This window comes from Uranotaenia lowii, chromosome 3, assembly GCF_029784155.1.
Source record: "Uranotaenia lowii strain MFRU-FL chromosome 3, ASM2978415v1, whole genome shotgun sequence".
NCBI classification, from domain to species: Eukaryota; Metazoa; Arthropoda; class Insecta; order Diptera; family Culicidae; genus Uranotaenia; species Uranotaenia lowii.
Window position 1 is genome coordinate 177404939 of NC_073693.1, and position 21041 is coordinate 177425979.

At 35.4% G+C, this 21041-nt stretch overlaps 2 protein-coding genes across 14 annotated transcripts in view; one reads left to right on the plus strand and one right to left on the minus strand.

The window, feature by feature from the left end:
- LOC129757488 (cell adhesion molecule Dscam2) overlaps nt 1–17158 on the plus strand; it is a 223983-nt gene extending 206825 nt beyond the window's left edge. Inside the window, exons 16-21 of one of the 12 annotated variants that reach the window (XM_055754736.1) lie at nt 1290–1441; nt 2745–2786; nt 3466–3544; nt 3609–3773; nt 13849–14020; nt 14169–17158. In XM_055754736.1, coding sequence (XP_055610711.1) covers nt 1290–1441; nt 2745–2786; nt 3466–3544; nt 3609–3773; nt 13849–14020; nt 14169–14388 — 830 coding nt within the window. In that variant the 3' untranslated portion in view covers nt 14389–17158. The remainder of the gene's footprint in view (nt 1–1289; nt 1442–2744; nt 2787–3465; nt 3545–3608; nt 3774–13848; nt 14021–14168) is intronic. The other 11 variants (XM_055754737.1, XM_055754742.1, XM_055754739.1 and 8 more) reach the window with 11 other exon arrangements.
- A 1649-nt stretch (nt 17159–18807) lies between these two features.
- The window catches only part of LOC129756694 (ceramide transfer protein), a 53669-nt gene continuing 51435 nt past the window's right edge, over nt 18808–21041 (minus strand). For both annotated transcript variants that reach the window (XM_055753660.1, XM_055753661.1), the window contains 4 exons: nt 20092–20208; nt 19448–20002; nt 19251–19386; nt 18808–19184 (listed from right to left, as the gene is read on the minus strand). In XM_055753660.1, the coding sequence (XP_055609635.1) occupies nt 19057–19184; nt 19251–19386; nt 19448–20002; nt 20092–20208 (936 nt within the window). In that variant the 3' untranslated portion in view covers nt 18808–19056. The remainder of the gene's footprint in view (nt 19185–19250; nt 19387–19447; nt 20003–20091; nt 20209–21041) is intronic.

A 21041-nucleotide genomic window follows, 5' to 3' on the forward strand; every position in this document is an offset into this window, starting at 1 on the left:
AGACACTATTTTTCGTGACCTACAAGTCAAACCCTTTCACTAGAGGGGTCGCAAGTTGAAATCGGAGCTAAACTAATTTCTCGCGGTACTAATCCTAGTAGCTTGTACTAGCGAACACGCGACACTATTTTTCGTCACCTAGAAGTCAAACCCTTTCATTCGACCGGTCGAAAGTTGAAATCGGAGCTAAACTAATTGCTCGCGTTACTAACAATAGTAACTTGTACTAGCGAAGTCGCGACACTTATTTTCGTCATCTACAAGTCAAACCCTTTCACTTGACCGGTCGAAAGTTGAAATCGGAGCTTAACTAATTTCTCGCGGTACTAACACTAGTAGCTTGTACTAACGAAGTCGCGACACTATTTTTCGTCACCCACAAGTCAAACCCTTTCACTAGAGGGGTCGCATGTTGAAATCGGAGCGAAGCTTATTTTTCGCGGTACTAATACTAGCAGCTTGTCTCCGGTCTCAGGTCCAAAGTCTCATGTCTCAGGCCTCAGGTCTCATGTTTTATGGCTCTTGTCTCATGCCTTAGGTCTCATGTCTTATGTCTTATGTCTCATGCCTCATGTCTCATGTCTCATGTCTCATGTCCCATGTTTCAGGTCTAAAGTCTCATGTTTCATGGTTCTTGTCTCATGCCTCAGGTCTCAGGTCTCAGGTCTGATGTCTCATGCTGAGGTCTCAAGTCTAATATCCCTTGTCTCAGGTTCCAGGACTCAGGTCTCATGTCTAATTTCTAATGTTTCATGCCTCAGGTCTCATGTCTCATGTCTCATGTCTCATGTCTCAAGTCTCAGATCTCAGGTCTCAGGTCTCAAGTCTCAGGTCTCAGGTCTCAGGTCCCAGGTCTCAGGTCCCAGGTCTCAGGTCTCATGTATCATGTTCTTTGTCTAAGAGATAAGATTTTCCCAACTTCAAAAAGATTCTAAGTGTTTTCCTTTGAAAAGGACTTAGAATATTTTCTCTCAAAAACCGTGTTAATTCGCGAAAACCGTGTAAAAAAAAACCGTGTTAATTCCCGAAAACCGTGTAAAAAAAGCCGTGTAAAAAAAAACCGCGTAAAAAAAAACCGTGTAAAAAAAACCTAGGTGTACTTGAATTCGTTGGAAGCGACGCAACCTTTTATTCGGAATTATTTCAGCCAACGCTCTAGGTTTCCTTCCTACTGGAACAATGTCCGAACAGCCTCGATGGATAAATAAGCGGAAAACTTTTCCCTCTGTTTCATACCGTGGCTAATGGAGTTTTTCCCATCTTTTTGTTTTGATTCTCTCTGCTTCCAGAATACATTGAAGACATTTGCCCGTATGCAACATTTCAGCTGAACAAGCAAACGTACAGCGAAAGTTCATACAGTGGAAATGTTTACAGTGGACCATACCATTCGGTAAGAGGATCTTTTGTGTATCATGATGTTAAAACCGAAAACTATCATGTAAGTTTATTTTTATAACGCCATTCTTATCCAATCCGTTGATATATTTTAGCCATCTCTCGCACTCATTAATTCAGTCTGTTTCATACCGAAATGTGTTTTGAAGTTCTTATCTATTTGTGCCAATTGGTGTTACCTTTGATGACGCAACATGGGTTTTTGTAGCCCAAATTATGCTTTTTAAAATTTATTATTTCCGAAACAAAATTCGTTTAGTTGATTATTTCCTTTCATTTTGTTTTATTTTACATTATAAAAGAAATAAAAAATTTATAAAAACGTCTTCAAACTTCAAAAATTGCATCCTCACAATTCTCATAAACAATCTTGAAGTTCTACTTGATGTGATGATAACGTAAAAACTTGTTAAAATTCAATCAACCGAATCAATGCGCTTAAAGGTGCCTTTCAAAACCTTTATTTTGTAGAATTGATAAAATTTCAAATGAATTAAAGCTCAGGTCACTTTTTATTTCCCTGGAGTTCATTAATTTAACAATTAAAGAACCTCAATTTCGAGTCCAAAGTTTCTTACAATTCAAAACTAGATATCGGGATTTTCTTATCATAATACGTGGAAAAAACTGTACAGGAGAGTTTGAAAAAGTTTTCAATGCTCGAATCGAATGAACATCTCAAGCAAACTCTGTCGTTAAGCGACTTCTGAGAATAGACCAAATGAACCGTGCCTTCTGAATAATAAAGGAACAATTCCAATCCTATGGTGAGATGATTTCAGTTCCGTGAAATATATGGTTTTGCTTGGATCACCGTCCTTAACAGAGTTTCCTGATTATAATTTTCAAACCATATGTGAAAAAGTTCTCGCAAAGCATTTTTTTTCAGACAATTTCACAATCATTATTAAAAACTGCAAATCGTTTCATCATAAAAAGGATAGTTTTGAAGGTTTTTTTTAAACTTTCTTAAACTTCTCAGCTAAAGATCATAGAGTAATGATTTTTTCTAATTAGCCAGACATAAATAATTTACTAGAAATGTTTTTTTAAAAGTGAAGGTTGGGCACAGTCCTTCCAAAACTTTTTATTTTCAATGAAAACGCTTCAGTCAGTGTACCCATGGAAAATTAGATTTCAGTTCAACCATCAAATATTTTATTTGTCACGTTTGTTATAAATTGATTTAATCCACCTTTGATTCTAGAATACTCATAGAAATATATCACGAACAAAAACGCACAGGTCAGCCATCTAGAACATTTTCTAACCCAGATCCATTAAGTGTAGACGTAAATAATATTCTTGTTACATCTATTTTCATTTCGCTGAATCCAATGTTTTAGGCTTGTGAGGAAAACAAAGAGATCGTCAACCAGCACAAGCTCGTGAGTTGAAAATGTTTTATAGTTTCCCATCGAAAAACAGCATCAACAAAAATAAAACATTTCTCATTTCCCATTCTTGACCAGCAAAAAAAATAACACCATCATTCTCTATTCGCCTTTGTGTAGAAACATTTTAATCACCATTCTTTTTTATTGAGCATTTTCAGCCGAACCGTAATCATCAAAAGAATCCCATAGTCATCTCATTACCCGTCCACAATTTTCTTCTGCTAGGATATCGCAATTTCCTAACAAAAAAACGAACTTTTCATACCTTTTCTTCTCCGGCGCAACGTCTATGTTTTTCACGGTTCGCAACTTTAGAACCAACCAAAAAAAACACGAAATCGTCATTCAAACGAAGGGATAACAATTGGCAAATAGTTTAGATTAGTCATCATTCATTTAATTAGTGCAGAGAAGCAAAAATTCACTTCAACCAAATCAAGACAAAGTTTGTTGAATAAACTACCAGAAGTCCCTATTTTTTCTCTTTCTTTTTTCTCTTCTCTACAATTGAATGTACTTTCGTCAAAATCAAACTCAAAAAACCAACATCATGCGATTATCCCAAATTGAACTGAATTTGCCGTAAATCTGCCCCAAATGAACCGAAAAACGTAAAATCAAAACTCCAATTCTACCAATAATACCAAAAACAAAATACCAAAATACTCAGAATAAAGAGCCCGAGTATACAAAAGTACGCAGAAAGGGCGGATCTCGACTGAGGGATCCGGCCAGCTCAGAGCCGATAGGTGAGTATGCGATTCGATAACGTTGGTGTTTTCTCGCTGTCTCCCGCAAAGCAAACCATTTTAGATATAAATCAATTTATAGAATCTGACAATCCCGGATCCACAGATTCCGAAGTTAGGAAGATACTAACACTTCATATACCGATTACAGAATATGATACGCTTGGTTCCGAGTCTGACAACGACATGGCCTCGCGTTCCAATCAGTCCAACTATCGTCATCACAGAGGTAAGTCGTCAACATCCCTTCCGGCCGGATCATCCATCCCGTATTGTATGTATGAAAGTAATGTAGCTTTACTGAATTTGCTTAGTTTGGGTGTTGTTTCGATGTACCGTAGATAGAACTGATAAATATTTAATGTTGATTAACACTGATAAACATAAAGTGAAGACCTGTTTGAAAACAATCGAAACATGTGGCCATTTGCCTGATTATTTTTTAAGATAATTATTAATAATCATCTATGAATATTGCTGAATAAATAAATAATAACAAATAACAACACATAATAAGAAGTGTATTTGAAAAAAATGCAACACTTCGCTTTGTTAACCCTCATCGGCATTAGAGTGTCATTTTGACACTATTGCAAGTTTGAAGGCTTTTAACTTTTTTCAGAAGCTTCAAAAAACAAAAATTTCTTCGGAGACGCTAAATGAATTCAAAAGTTCTTTAGTATTGCATCTTACTTTTTTTATGGACGAACCCTGGAAGCCTAGACAAAAAAAACTCCTTTTGCCAGCTTAGAGTGTCAATTTGGCACTCCAAAAGTAAAATCTATCTAAGTCGTTTAAATTATAATCAATTATAATCAATTATAATCAATTTCACTTCAATTTTATATCAAAAGAAACCTTGTAATGTCAGTAAAATATGTTTAGAACATTTTATATACCTTAAGCTATTAGTTTTCTCGTAATTCAGCATGAAATATGTAATACATGAACTACAGCAGTTTTCCTGAGGCATGTTTTTTCGGATTTTTTTCTTTCATGCTGAATAATCAGAAAACTAGTAGCTTAAGGTATATAAAATGTTCTAAAAATATTTTACTGACATTACAAGGTTTCTATTAATATAAGTTTTGTTTAGATCGATTGAACACGCCAAAAGTTAAAACGATTTTAGCTTGTAGTGTCAAATTAGCACTCCTAGTGCTGATTAGGGTAACGAAATCTAATGCGGATGAGGGTTAATCACTTTTTAATGCATGAAGGAAATTGAAAAAAAATCAGTGAAGCTACCTAGTAATGTAATGTGTACATCAGGCATGTCAAACTAGGAGTTCCCGGGCCGCATGCAGCCCGTTATCAACTTTAATGCAGTCTGCCCAGCCATTTCAGAAATTTAAAAAAAATTGTCATCATAAATTTTCATGTGTTACCATACACACATTACACAGTGTGTTACATTTTTCAACATATTTTGGCTGCGTTCCGTCAGGCCACATAATTTTTTTTATGCGGCCCGCACACCTCAACGAGTTTGACATGCCTGGTGTACATGTACAAAATTGGGTGACAATCTGTCAAGTAAACCAAGTGGAGACCGCGTCCAATACAAAAGTTCATAGGCAAAATTTTCGGACAGGATTGAGAAAAATCCAGGAAAGTCCCAGTAGTAAATCATTTAAAGAGTCGTAGAAAATCTAACAGTGAGCTTGAGTTTGCATGAAAATTAAAGATGATTGGTTCCATGACGGTTAAAAACGAACAAATACATATTGGATCTTAAAGAAACTTCATGTTTTTTTGAAGATATAAGCCAATTACTCAACACTAAAGCGTAAATCTTTCAAGGATATGATGGCTAGCATCTTCAAAATGCTAAAACCCCCAATCCATAGAAAGAATAATTTGTATGCCGTGACCGAGATTCGATCTCATGGCCGCTGGCTTAGAGGACATGAACGGTATCTTCTACCCTACGGACGGCGTCAAGTTAAGGAATGTGAGTACGGTGGTCAAATCTTGCGCAAAATATTTGGACCACTGCGCTAGCGAGGACATATTTTGAAAAATTTCGTAATGGGCAGCAAAAGGAACTCTTTAACATGTACCTGGCAGGTTTCCAGCCAGAAACTTTCCGTTAACGATTCTCGCCTGGGTGGTCCGGAGATTAACAAGGAGAAAAAAACAGAAAATTTGTATGTGTAGTAGGGCTAAGTGGGGTAATTATGAACAAGGGATAATTCCGAACAAACGCCGTAAGCGCCGTTAGGGTCATAGTAGGGTCTCAAAACTGATCAAATGTGATAGTCTGTCATTCTATTGATAAATTACAGTAATAACTTGCAAACCTTACTATGTAAATTTTGTAGATACAGTTATTAACAAAATTCATGTCTCTGAGAAACGAAAATCGTTTTGAGACGTGCCTTATCAATTGACTCCTCGTCAATGTGAATGGAGATAAAATGTTGTTTTTAAAAGTTTTAAGTTTAGTTATTGATGCTTGATGTGGTGTGGTTAGATTTTCTGTTGAAAAAAGTTTACACCCCCGCACAAAGAAGTGTTCATATTTACTCCATTATCTTGAAGGTAAGGGGTAATTATGAACACGTTTTTTCTGAGCATCACGATAGCCATTCTAATCTTGAAAATAAGCTTAAAACATTAATTTATAAATTTTTCAGAATTGTGGGTCTGCGATAATATGAAAAGATGCCTCCCTCCTATGTAAGACTGAAAATAGCTCATAACCATAACTTTTCAGCAGCAAACTTCAAGACTCAACAAATTTCACTACAATGCACTGTTGAGAGGTGGTTTCAATCTAAGAATATAGCCAATATCAAAAGTCATCACGTAACACGTAACGTAAATTTTGAAAAACTATTAGGGTAGACACTCTAGATTTCGACAGGAGCTAGTTTTCGACAAAATTTTAATGAAAGGCTTATCTTTCTGTTTGGTGGCTCAAGCTACCTATGTTCATATTTTTCTATTTTTGCTCTCCCACTTAGTATACGTCGAATATAAAAATTCTTCTAAATAAGTTATTGAATAGTAGTAAATCAATAATTTAAAAGTACTATTCTAAATCACCTGTGAAATTCAATGCTATCGACCAAATAAGAATTATATTGAATCACGAAAAAACCCCTTTTTATTTGATTACAAGCAACAAAAAAGGAATCAATGGATAGATAAGGTTCTGAAATCAATCCTCTCGGTAATTTATTTGATATTTTGCTAACATTTAATGAAATTTTTCCTTTTTTGTGAGCTGTCGAAAACTAGCGCTGAAAATTCACCTAATAATCTATTTTTCGACACCTATTGGGTATGTTTATAATGTTTCCATGGTGTAAAAAACGCCGTGAAGTAGACAAGCAATTCCAATACGCAAATATTCATGTTGCTGAACTAACAAAGTAGGTGAAAATCAAGGTTGCCGAAATCACAGAAAAATCTGTATTATTACAGAATTTTGAGCAAAATATCGGCACAGAATCTGTGTCACAGATCACAGAATTTTTAAAATTTTCACAGAATTCACAGATTTTCCAAATTTTGAACGGATTTCCAAAATTGTAAATATTTTCTATCGCTTTCGACATTTTATTTCTGACTCTGAATCTTGAAAATATGAAAACAAGGAAATGTACATTGATTTTTTTCTATTAAAAATGTAAGTAAACTTCAATTTGTTGATGTTTGACATGTTTTTCCAATGAACTTCACAGAAATAGCGTCACAGAAAACCATCACAGAATTTTGGGTTCAAATCACAGAATTCGAGAATTTTTGTTTTCAGAAACACAGATTTTTTTTCGGCAACCTTGGTGAAAATATGCTTGTCAAAAACTAAAACTTTTTGTGTCGAAAACTAAAATTGAATGTCGAAAACTAAATCATCGAGAGGTTTCAGTAAAAGGATAATAAAAACGCTGTTTTGAAACTTTTGATCAATAAAAAATGTAGAGAATGAAGAAAAAAGTCTAATTCATATGACCAATCATATTTGAAATGAAAAACTTTAGTCAAATAGTTTATTTACATGTTTTTTTGAAAAATCAAACAAAAACTGTCGAAATCTAGGTATTTACCCTACTTGTTTTGACATTTGAGTTCCTAACATCATCATTTTGATCGCAGGGCCTTCTGAGAATCGTTTTGAACTGCAAATCGCCAATTGAAGCCATGCACAACTCAGCACTTTGGTCCAAATGGATTCACAGCTTCAGTAGGCTTGTAGCTTGACGAATTCCGCAAAAATCGACCATTGTTATTGTAAGGTTGTTTCTTTTGCCTTTGGAGCTTTAGGGTGAAGAATACTATCTTGCCAAACTCACAGGTTCATACCTAAAGGAACATCCCATGTAATCCATCTTGTAGGAAAAACTCTCAGTTTTACGATGTGGTACCGGAGAGAACCTACAAATAGCACTGATCGGGTCTAGAACGACTTAGACGTTTACGAAAAAAGTGCCAACGAGCATCGCCGGGGGCATGGGCAACTGCCTGAAAAAATGTATTGAGGTTGTGGGTTGTGGGACTTCGATCTAATCTTGGCATTTTTTTTCGTTTGATGTTGTTGCCAAGGTTCCAAAGAATGTCGCTTATTATTCAGGTGTTTCGACTCGGGTGATTACTAAGAAGGGTTACGATTTTGAAGCATTTTTTAAAAGTACGGGAATTTTTTGTCAACTTGCATAACAAGATTCCGTAGTAGAAGTGAAAATCGTGATCGTTTTTCTTTTAAATATGGATTTTTCCCATACAAATCTTGAAGCAATGTTTGATCAGCAAACGGTATATAAAAATACATGTTTATCAGTGTTATTCAAGAGATTTATTCTTATAAAAATATAGGTACTGAAGTAGTTGAAGATTTAGTTTAAAAATCCACTATTTCATTTTTATTTTTGTTTTTTTTTTTATACAACACCAGTAGTAAACAATAATTGTCTGTTCTTTTTTCTATAATTCTTAGAGGATAAGTCTTTAAAGTTAATCAAAATTTAGTCTTGAAACTTTTTCGAAGTTAGTAGGTACAGACCCCGTTCGATTTTGGCAACACGCGATATAACGATTTTTTTACACTTTTTTGTTGCTTTTTTATTATTAATTTTTTTTTAAACTATTAAAATTATAGTAAAACATAATATAAGCCTAAAATGTATTGGATTTGCAGTTTTAAGAAGTAAAATGGTTATTGTTATGGTTTAAGGTTATGGTTATGGTTGTGGTTATTTTTACTGCTTAAAATTAATATAATTGAGCCAACCTAATAAAGTTAATGCTTATATCATGTTTTACATCAATTTTAATTAATTTAAACTATAATTTAAAAGTTAAAAAAAAGTAACAGAAAAACATTTTTTTTTTGAATGTTGAAAAAACGATCGGTTTCGCACGAATGTTGCCAAATTCGAACGGGGTCTTTATGTGTGTTGGTGTATTTTTTTAATTTGTAATAAGTGTTGAAAACAGGCATAAGTTATCAGTTTGAAACACTGTGGTGGTATAAAAAATGTACTGGGTACTAGATTCAAAAAGCGTCGATAGGTTTACTAAATTGCATGAGACAGTTATCGAATCGTTATACACTGCCGGCCAAATGTTTGGGATTACCCCCTCAAAAACATGAATATTTTGATCAGCCATATCTCAGCCATATCATGTCATTTTGAAATTATTTTGATCTCATTCAAGAGATCGAGAAAAAATTTTCTATGTATGTTTTTGGCAAAATGTTAATATTGAGTTTATATGACTTAAATTTTGCAATTGAGATATTTTCCAGAAACTGAACATGATATTCAAATCCGATCATTTCAGGGTGGAGTGGATAAAAATTTAAAATTCTAATTGCATTCGAATCCTTTTTTCAAACCATCAAAACACATTTGTTGATTTTGTGCAAAAATTGCTAATAAGCTGCAAATAAGCTGCAAATAACCTAAATCAATCTGCAATAACTTGTTAGACAAATAAGTTATGGTTAAAAGAAATTTGCATGTTTTTTAACGGTCGTACTGTTTGATGAAAATCTTCAGAAAATGATTAAACTTTAGCTTAAGGTTTAATGAAGTCAGACTTCAAAAATATTTCAACTAAATATCCATAAAGCAAGTTCAGCTCATTAGATGTCAAATCAGCTTACCAGATAAACAATACGTTGTTTGATAACAGAGATACGCGTAAAATAAAAATGCATGTTTTAAAGACTGATCCCAAACTTTTGGTCGTTACACCATACCACGGGGTGATCACAAACTTTTGGACGATGATTTAAGTAGGTAGTAATACATTGCAAATTTTTTGTACAAAATTAAACAAATGTGTTGTGATAAGTATGAAAAAAGGATTCGAATGCTACTCGATTTTTGAATTTTTGTCCACCCCACCCTGAGATGATCCGGTTTGAATATCAAGTTCAGTTTTTGGAAAATGTCCCTAAACTGATAACATAGAAGGTTTTGCTCACGATCTCTTGAATGAAATCAAAAGAATTCCAAAATGTCATAAGATGGCTAAGATATGCCTGATTAAAATTTTCATGTTTTTGAGGGGGTGATCCCAAACTTTTGGCCGGCAGTGTAAATGCCATAAAATGACGCTCGAGTTGTTAGAATAGATAATCCCGTGATTTGCCGTCTATTTGAATCTTGTTTCTTATTGAATTGGTAAATAATGAACTAAAACTTATAAAGGGTTAAAAATAGGAATCTACATCTCAAGTTGCACCAATGATGTAAATTCATCCCCGTACAATTGCAGAAAAAATAGAAATAGATATATTCAGTTTAAATACGGCGTCATTGAATTATCAAAGCCTATCACGTTTTATAGTCACCACATCCTTCAATATTTTTATTAAAAAAAACGGAATATTTCATAAACATAGATTAATCGTCTAGTAATTTTAAGTAGATAGATATTATAATCAAACTATTTTTTTTGTGAAATGTGTAAGAAAATTTGCTAAAATATTTGAATATTTATTCACACCAACGTGCTTGTACTGAAGAGAATAAGTGTATCCCATAAACAAACTTTTGCCAACAAGACTTTTAAAGATAAACCGGGCGTATTTATATCTTCCCCAAAATTAAGAATTTGGTTCAATATTTCGACTTTAGGCACATGTTTTTTTTTATTTCTAAATTTTTTTTTCGTGTTAGGTTCGGTTAGATTTGTTTTGGTAATAAAATAAAACCTTATTTCAAAGTTGCATAACACTCCTATATTTCAACGTAAATAAAAAAAAAATAGCACATCAAAACGCATTGAAATTTTATTAGCTTTTCTAATAAAATATTGTTTTTTTTTTTAGTAATGACGTTTAATACGAAAAATTGTAAATAATCTTTAAATGGTGTCTAAATGCAAGGAATATTGAAATAAGGTGGTGTCGAGAGCCATATTGTATTGTTTTTTGTGGCGTCACAAAAACGGATATATCGAAAATTTATATGCGAATGGGAGAAATTTCAAAGATAAAAACGTTTTAGAACGAAATTGATTTCCAATTTCATTTCGTTTGTGTTGTAAGGCCTCTATTTCACTATGTTATGAAATTTTTTCGTCAATTGAAGATTGTATTAGGTTTTTTTTTTATTTTATTAGTGAATGCAATGTCATCTAGAAGCTAAAACGTGCAAAAATGAAGAAAAAATCAGCTTTAAAAAGGTCTAGCTGGTAGTTATTGAGTGTTCAATTGATTGTCATGATTTTTATACAACCGGTTTACCATATTCAATTCTTATGTAGAACAATTAACTTCAATCAATGATTGTTAACTCGATTTACTAAAATACCAATAAATTACTGTGATTTTGTATAAAAATTTGTGTTTTGATTACTTTATTGTAATTAGGATGTTAAATTGCACTGAGTTGAACATTGTCGTGGAAGACTTTGAACTAATTTTAAAGTTTTGCAAATTTGAGTATGGTAAATCCATAATTTTTTCGAACTTCGATGGTCTATTTTATATAAAATCTACTCAAAAATCCAACTTTTGTTGTACCTATCTTGAAGAGGAAGAATCCTTTTAGAATAACAAGTTTTAAAAGTTGAAAATTTCCAGCAAATTCGTCGAATTACCAACTAAAAAGGAAAATTTCCTAGTAAATTATCTCATTTTTCGTTATTGTGACGACACAGTCTGTACCAATACTAGAGCAAGGCTGCCTTGGCACTGCCTTCTTAAAATATTCCTTGGTCTAAAAGTACATACATCACTGCATCACTGAATATTCTGCAAAACATACCCTTGTATAGATTAATCAAAGCAGGCGATAAACACTATTTTCAATAGCACCTGCACTGTTAACTTTTTTTTTAAAAAAAAAAGGACAGAGTTATGTAGCTTTGAAATATGGTTTCATTTTATTTACAAAAAAAAATCTAATTGAATCTTACACGAAAAAAAAAATTTAGAAATTTAAAATGTATATTCGAGTGCTCCAAATGACCCGACATTTAAAAAATATATGCGCTGCAGGCTTAAATTGATCTTGAATTGGTACAAGATCTAATGCCAAATTTGGGCCAGATCGGATCACGGGAAGGGGTCGCTCAACGAGCCTAAAGTTTGTATGGGATTTTGGGACATTTTGTTTAGGAGGAACATGAAAATCCAGTTTTTCACAAATAACATTGGGCAGAATTCGACCAAAGATTCTTTTGAAAACGGTTTTTCTTAAAGCCTAAACTATGGCAAATATTTCCCCCAAGACTACATTTTGATTCGAGTTATGATTAAAATAAAAATATTAAGCTTAAACAACTAGTTATCTTTTTAAAGGGTGATATTGATCACTATTAATGAGAGGAACTGCTCGAACATTTTGACGCAGCATTGACAGTGATGAATATCACACCCTGAAAAAAGTTGCCCCATTTTTGAAGCCTTATAACTTTTTTATCATAAGTCGAATCGAAATGCAGTCTTCGGATGAAATATTTGTCATAGTTAAGGCTTTAAGAAAAACCGTTTTCAAAAGAAACCGGTCGCAGGGGACCAAAGTTATTTGTGAATAAATGGATTTTCATGTTCCTCCCTAACAAATTTTAGGCTATCCCTTCCGGTGATCCGATCTGGCCCAAATTTGGTATGCGACCTTGTACTAGGCCTAGGAACAATTTAAGTCTGCAGCGCATAACATTTCACAAGCTTGAAATTTCCTATACAAAATTAGGGCAGTCGAATGTATATTTAAGTCATTCAAATGAAACAAATTTTCAATTTTTTTAAAAGACATACACCGTCTTAGCCGATTTAGGCTCACAGACTGAATAAACGTGGACAACTTAAGATTAACATTTTGGAGAAGATTTGCAGACTCCCCGGCGTAAACCCGTCAAATAATAACAAAAAATCCCCAATTAGAATCAATAGTCCATAACAAGATTAGTACGTATTTCTTTGTCTTACAGATTGTACCTAGAAATTTGGAAACTTTGACAGAAAATGAAAATTCTGGAAAGAAAAATCGATTTATTGCAAATAGACGAATGAGGCATAGGACATGATAGGTGAACGATTTTTGTTAGCCTTTTCCAATACATCGAACTTACCTTTTCTGGATTCATTTTCCTGATCTTTATAGTCTGTCAGAAATTTACTCATAATATAATTTCATTCCCAAGCCGAGATACCGACAAACTAAGCATTGCAGATTGCCCGGATATTCAATTAAAAATTTAAGACTATTCCGGTCTAGCCCGGATGTCAGGATATTATTTAAAAACTAGTCCAAATGTCAGGATATTGTTGAAAAACTGCAAATCGTTTGAAAAATTCAACGAAACACTCAAGTCGAGTTTTAGTGAGTTTTGATTTTTTGTTGTTCAAATCCGAATTATCAGAGATCATAATAGTGCGTAAAATGGTGAAGCCCCTAAATACATATTTAAATTACAATTTAAGGATGTTACTTGCTCTTTCATCGTGATTTTTTCATGGAATAGTGCCTGAATTGTGCTCATATTTGCCCGGTTTTTGGATTGGAAACTATGAATGTCCGCTTTTTGTCAGGTTTTTCAAAAAATTACCTCAACTGTCCTGCTGCTGGAATGCTTACTCTAAGCTACTTTTTTATCCAATTTGGAACAAGTTCAACATATCAGAGATGTTACGTTTAATCTGAAAAATCTATGGTATGGCAAGACTCTGAAATACACAAAACTAACTCAGTACCCAATTCTACCATAATTGAGTACAAAGGGTTGATTAAAATCTGTAATGTTTGGAAATACAATTCTCTTTAGTACAAATGCCGCATAAAATTGTTTTGGATACCAAGGTGCCAGATATCGAATAATCTCATCCGTGCTAATTCCAGACACTCAAGACGAAACTTCATCGTCTTCCGAGAACTCGCCTTCCAGCATAGCTAGGAAGTCGAAACCGCCATACCCGCCGAGAAAAACGGCGAAATCTTCGCAGAACCTGACGAAGCGTCATGTCCGAAGTTCTAGCGGATATTCGAGCCACAACGAGGAGACTACGTTTAGGTACTTGCATCGCTTTCCACCAACTAACTACCACCACCAAAACCACCACAACCACCTACCGTCCCACCTACAACTACTAACGTCTACGCCGTCGGCTCCAAATACCCAAAATACCAATGCCACACTTCGCTTTTCTTCTTCGTTCCAGTATATCTAACTATCCTAATTATGGCGATCATATAACGCCACCGGCCAGGTTTTCCGATATGCTCGGAAGGGACGCCACCTTGCCGGTGTCGTCCGTCAATCCTTCAGGGCTAGTGGGTAGCGCCAGCGAGCTCACAAGTACGAAAAAGTCTAGCAATCACTCGCCACGACCACGTGCCAATCAGAAGCTTCAACGGGAAGCCTTTCAGATCAATGTGTGATGAGATAATGGTGTCGGGCAAAGCCAGGATCCTCCAGGATCCAACTCAGAACTAACACATCATAATCATCGGCGGTACGCTCGAGCGTACTACTGAGGACGACAAAATGCCGAACGGTTTGCACGATCGGCATCATCACTTATAGTAGTACTGTAAAGACTTTAAAAGGAACAGAAATTGAACATCGAGTAAAACCCGTCTGTTGAAAAAGATTAATCCCGGAAGCAGCATCACCATTCTTCATCGAATCGCGTCGATAGATTCCTTTAGTTGATAGTTTTGTTTGCCACACTATCAGCTGCGAAAATTTCCTTATAGATCGTTGGTTGATCATTACGAGCTAGACAGATTTACAATTGCATAGAAAGCCGTACGTAAACAAACGACTTGGTCACTGTTGTTGTGTATAATTTAAGATTAAAGTTAGATAGTTGTTTGATACGAAATTTTATCGAACCGTGACAACGCGAACACCTGACTAATTATACTTGATGGATATGTGCGATTGGTTTAACAATATTTTATATTAAACGATATTTTAGTAAAAACACGTCGGTCGTAGTTATTATCTGCTTTAAGCAGAAGCGTAGGATTTATTAGATTAACAAATTGACACTCTTCGTTAAGCCCAAAAATAATATTCTAGAAAAAAAGAAGCAACTACAACAATGTCATTCCCAATTTACATGAGCAAACGAGTTAGTCATTTCGGTTAAATCATGTTGAATTTGTTACTCCACCTCGATTGTTTTCTGTGGTAGTTGAACAACCCTTCTCAAACATCTAGTAGTGACAAGTACAATAAACCTAGAACGAATCGAACAAATTTTAATAAAATAAAAACAGGCCGACTAATTTCAACCTACCTAATCGGAAATGGAATTCGAAGCGCGATCGAACAGTTGGTTGTACTCGAGGGGCGGAACACTTGAATTTGCTCGGCAGTTGGCGAGTTTTCAAAAAAAAGAATGAATTCGAAGATTTAGTGATCGAGCTTTATTTCTGTTAAGATCGGTGTGTCCCGCCCCAGCATTTTATAATTTTAGTTTATGAGCCCAGATTGCGAAGAGGTTGATAGTTGTTAATAAATGTGTAAAATAAAGTAGCGTATATTATGGACAATTCAAAAGATTTTTTTTACGAAAGTATACCGAATTGATCGTTGTTATTTTTGTATTCTCTCTATCGTTTTCGGAAGTTTATGTAGGGTATAACATATTTTCGGTTGGTTTTTTTTTAATATTTTCAACGTATGAATTAGCATTAATTATCAGGAACAAAAATCACCAAATGATCACAAGGAAAATGTGTTAGGTTACTCAAGCAAAAACCAAAACCTACTTTTATTTAGGGAATTTCAAATCAAGTATTTTTTCCCCTGTTATCTGTTGAATTTTATGAACTTGTAATGAACTGTGGAGGTAAAGTCGCAGAAAAAACAAGCGCCGATTTTAATTCTATTGTTTTAAACTATCAGATGGATGTTAGGGATTCCATACATTTAATGATTTCAGTTGTTCTCGAAGCAAAATTGGACACAACTATATTAACTAATTTACTATACTTAATTTTTTACTTGCGTTTGTATCAAATTAATTAATCCATATACTTACAAACTTTAAAATCTTTTTGTTTGCTTGAGATAAATTTATTTGTTGTTACCAAATCAAAATAATCCGAATTCAGTAAAAAATTACCATTCGTTTCCGATTAGTTGAGCAAGCGAAACTGTATAACAGTAAACATAACTCAACAGAATTTCACCAACGAAATATAAATTACGTAGCTCTTCCTAGGTTTAGCGAATTTGTTTATGCAGATCAGAAATGTTCAAGCCTTAGCCAAAAGACGAATCCTTGATGTAAATAAGAAATAATGTCGACGGATCGATGTAAAAAACAGCACTCAAACTAATTCTTTGAATCCTAAGTTAGTCTCGCGCAAATACATAGATACATACAGAAGATCGGCCAAACTCACGCAAGAAAATGTACACAGCTAGTATCTATACAAAGTAGTTAGCTTCAGTTAACAGTAAATCCAAAGCAAAATCGACTGATAGAACTTACGCATAAGCAGAACGCCTACCGAACGAATACGAATGTGAACAAGATAACATTTAGATATCCAAGAGATCGACGGAAAGAAAGATTGAGGTTTGATAAAACCAAATAATGGGCGCAGAGAAAACCACAGATCAGACAATATTGAACGAACCCATTCCAGGTGTGTTCAGAATATTGGCATTTTTTGAAACTAGACAACCAGAGAGTACACACTAATGCAAAGTAAACATTATATTTGTGAGCAAAGCTATTACTACAATTTTCCACGGTGGAAAAAAATCAGAAAGTAAAACCATTTTGCCATAGACATAGACTAACTGTTTGTTCAGTATAACAACATAGCTCTTTTCCGCAAGGTCGGCGAACAAACAAATTGCACTCAATAGTGAAACAGAAAACCAATAGACACAAAACGTGAACCTCGTTTGATTTTTTTTTTTACGTTTAGGCAGGCTTATTAGTATCGATGGAATCTTCGGATATGTTGTAACACGGAAATTTGAACGACGACCTAAATCGAAACTATGGAAATTATAAGGTTGAATCAAAGCAACAACAACAACAAAAAAGGGGCTTTAGGCCGGTATCAAAATCCATTTTGGTATTAACGGAATTTTATGAAATCTCAAAAGAATTGTCACCACACGTGAAAAAAAGAAAGTTATAAACGAAATCAAGTGAATATATTAAAACACAAACATCAAGCATTGTTGTGATTTTTTATCCGAAACGCACTATCATTTGTCGATCATTGAAGGCCCTCAGGGTGCAAGTGCTAATATCATCAATTTTGTGTTAAACTTGCCAAACGGTACTTCTTATCTCAGTATGGTGGTTTCAAAAACTGAAAAATGCATAAGAGAGGGGGCTGAGATAAAAGATCTTCACTGCTGGCGGCCCAGAGCCAGCGTCTGCCAGCGAAGGTTTTCGTCAACTGTGCGGATTTCAGCGGCTAAACTACGCCGCCACGAGCTTCTGGGCCTGCCTCTACTTCGATGATCATCTGGATTCCACCCAAGCGTCTCTCTACGAAGCTCGTTTTCATCGCGTCTTATGTGTATCTACCAAGTTTCGCACCCGTACAACAATAATGATTTGACGTTTGAGTTGAAGTTTTTAATTTTCGTTCTTAGAGAGATCTGGCGTAAGCGCCAGATGCGTCAGAGACTCGGTACCACCATCAGGTAAAATTTGACTGCCAAGATACTATAAGCACTCCACTTTCTCAACCTGTTGCACGGATACCACTAAATTGGAACGATTTTCTGTGTTGATTTCTTTGAAAACTACATCGTCAGCCAGGTCAAGGTCGTTCAATTGCTCCATTGTCGAAGGATTCCACGGCAATCCTCGGTTTGGTCTTCAGTCAATCAATCCAGTCAAGATCTCATCCATTACGAAGAGAAAGAGTAGATACATCCTTGTCTCACTCCAGCAGTTACCGGGATCGGATCAGACAAGACACGAAAATGCCTCGTATTGTGCTTCGATGAGATGGACTGGTTTCTTTGGGACTCCACGTCGCCTTAGAGCCGCCCAGATGTTTTCATGGTTCAATCGGTTAAATGCTTTTTCGAAATCAACGAACATCAGCAGAAGAGAGTCGTTCTAGAATTCGTTGATTTGTTCCAGTATTATTCGTAGCGTTGTGATGTGGTCTACATGATCATCCGAGTCGCAATACAGCTTGTTGCCGTCGGAGTGTAGCGTCAATCTTCTCCTGGATCATGATTGGGATCCATTTGCTTGCAGAGTACTTTTAAAGTACTCTCTGAGATCTTTTCTTGCATCCAGTCGTCCGGGAATGTTGCAGTATCCCAGATGTCAGCGAAAAGACGATGCAACATTTGTGCTGGTAAGGCAGGGTCGGCTTTCAGCATTTCAGCAGGGATGCAATCGATTCCAGGCGCTTTGTTGGACAGTTGTCTTCGATTGCCGCTTCTATTTCAGCGAGCGAGGGTGCTTCCGAGTTGACGTCATTTATGCGACTTACTGTTGGCGTTTCGAGCTAAGGGTTCTTTTGGCCAACGCTATTTGTGACTCGGAAGAGTTGTTCAAAATGTTCAGTCCAGAATTGAGCTGATCTGTTCGATCGGTCAACAGCTGTCCTGCTCGGTCTTCTAGCGGCATTCTAGCATAAGTCCTTGCACCACTAAGACGGCGAAAAATATCATAGAGTATTCGGATATCTCATCTATCGACTCTTTCTCCCTTAAGTTAAATAAAGATTATAAACGCAAGGCTTTCTTTTTTTCTATTGTAAAGCTCATATCTAAACAATAAGAATCGAATTACACCAGCAGAAATAACTTCTTGTTTAAAATAAAATATTTAAGAAATTTACAGCTCAACCTTACAAGGTTTCTATTAAATTTTATTCTCAGATAGAAAAAAAATATACAAAGCATTCATTCACTAAACACTTGTCAACTCGAGCTTATACTACACTTATATAATCAAACTGTAACAAAATCAACAGGGTGACTTTATTTCACCGTCACCGCATTGGGTCTGCAAATAACCACCTTACACACTCTCTCGCATCAACAATTTCATTCAACATTCGTCCAGTGTCAACCATCTTGCACATACTTTCTTACAGTCAATACATAATTGGTTTACTTTTACACTGGTCAAGAACATAACCAGTATAACGCTTAAGGAACTTTGGATATTCTTTCTTATAGATAGCACGCAGTACTGTTGCCGGAGCCCAGCCACCAGGATTGACTGAAATTTACGGTTACTTTTTCTTAAAACAGAAGCAGGACAATAAAATTGAATAAAAGTACTTACCGGTGGAACAGTACGTGATTTTGCAGGTCAGATCGTCCCGGGTAGCGGTTTTGCTGTCCTTACCCGGTGTCAGATATGTTTGGCATACTAAAATTACCGTCAGATAGATACGGACGCATTTACCTTGGTTGGCAGGCTGTAAAAAAAGGTTGGATTACTTTTCCCATTTTAATTTGAAATTGTGTTAAAAAATCTACCGGATATTCTTCGTTTTGGTTGGAATGGTTGCACACTATCCAGCAATCGTGCGCTCCTTCGTCCGCATTGTCGGTGACCTTCCGCATGTGTGACCAGAAAAGTGCATCTCGCTGACTAGCCGGCCAGATTCGTTTGTACGTTTGCATGAAGACGGTTGTGTCCGATGAAACCTTCTCCAAAATCTGCACATCTTCCAGGGTGGTTTCCCAATCATAACGGTAAGACGGATCGAAAAAGTAATGACACATTTCGCGTGCCGTCACCCCTTTAACAACGTGGCAGGACTTCAGTGGATCTATGACCATCCCATCGACTTCCTCTTCGCGACGATACATTTTCATCTCACCCTCGTCAGCGAACAGTTGCCATCCGTTACCACCATCGCCGACACCTTGCCGAGCTTGGTATAGCTGTTCGGTGCAAACCTTATCGATCTCTGGCCACAACTTGTGACTACGGGCCTGAAGACCGGTACCAAAATCCTCTGCTTGCTGTTTGTCATCGTCAATCTCCTGGTTGGCGCTGAAAACGGAGCTGTTTGTGCTGATTTGTGACTGCAATGATAATTGAATAGTAAGTAAACAAAAGCAGTCTCTAATATATGAAGAAAGTTTATGTTTAGATGGAATAGATGAATACTTACCTGTTGAGATTGGAATTTCAGCCGAACGCGAAGCTGTCGATCCTCCTCGATCTTATCCAAACCCGTTTCAACCGCATCGAAAAATTCATCTTCGGGAATCGTTGAATGTGGTCCTTCCTGTGGAACAAGAGAAATATAATTTTGTAGTTATAGGTGCAAAAAAAATAATCCACTAGAACGGAACAGATATGGTTGCAATGAATACGATTAAGGCAACAAAGTTATTTCTTTTCGAAAAACTTGCAATGCAAGTGCTGTAATAGCTAAATAGGTGTATGTAGGTATGCCTGGATTCCGTTTTTAAAAATATTTATTCTTTGGTCATCGAACGATTGTCGACTGTTACTGAATACGTCTCGGTGGTCGAGTGGTTAGCGTGGTAAGACGGTAATCGCTGGTCCACTGATGGCATGGGTTCGATTCCTCTCAGCACTGGGTGTTAAATGTTAATCTTAAGTTGTCCACGTCATTTATTCAGTATGTAAAGCCTAAATCGACTTAAAATTCTGGATCGTTATTTTGAAGGTTTGTTATGTTTGAATTCCGCATAACAATTAATTTTTAGAACTTTAAATCTGAATATAAAAAAAATCAGGATGGTTTCTAATGTCTTTTTCATATTCAGAAACTTTTTAGCCAAATATTGAGAATACCTAGGATTTTCGAAAATAATGATAAAATTTTGAATGCAATAAACAATCAAATTTGAAAGACAGTTTCAAAACAGTTGATTCCAGCAGATTCAAAAGTAAATATCGAAATCACTAACACTAGCTAGGTTATTCAATACCAATCTGCCAACTCTGTCGTAAACATAGAATTTTGAACTATATCAAAATGTTGTTCGGTTCATGGGAACAACTTATTCTGTAACTCTGACTAAATTCAACTTATTCTGTAACTCTGACTAAATTTAGACATTCATTAACAATTATTATTTATCAGTCTCA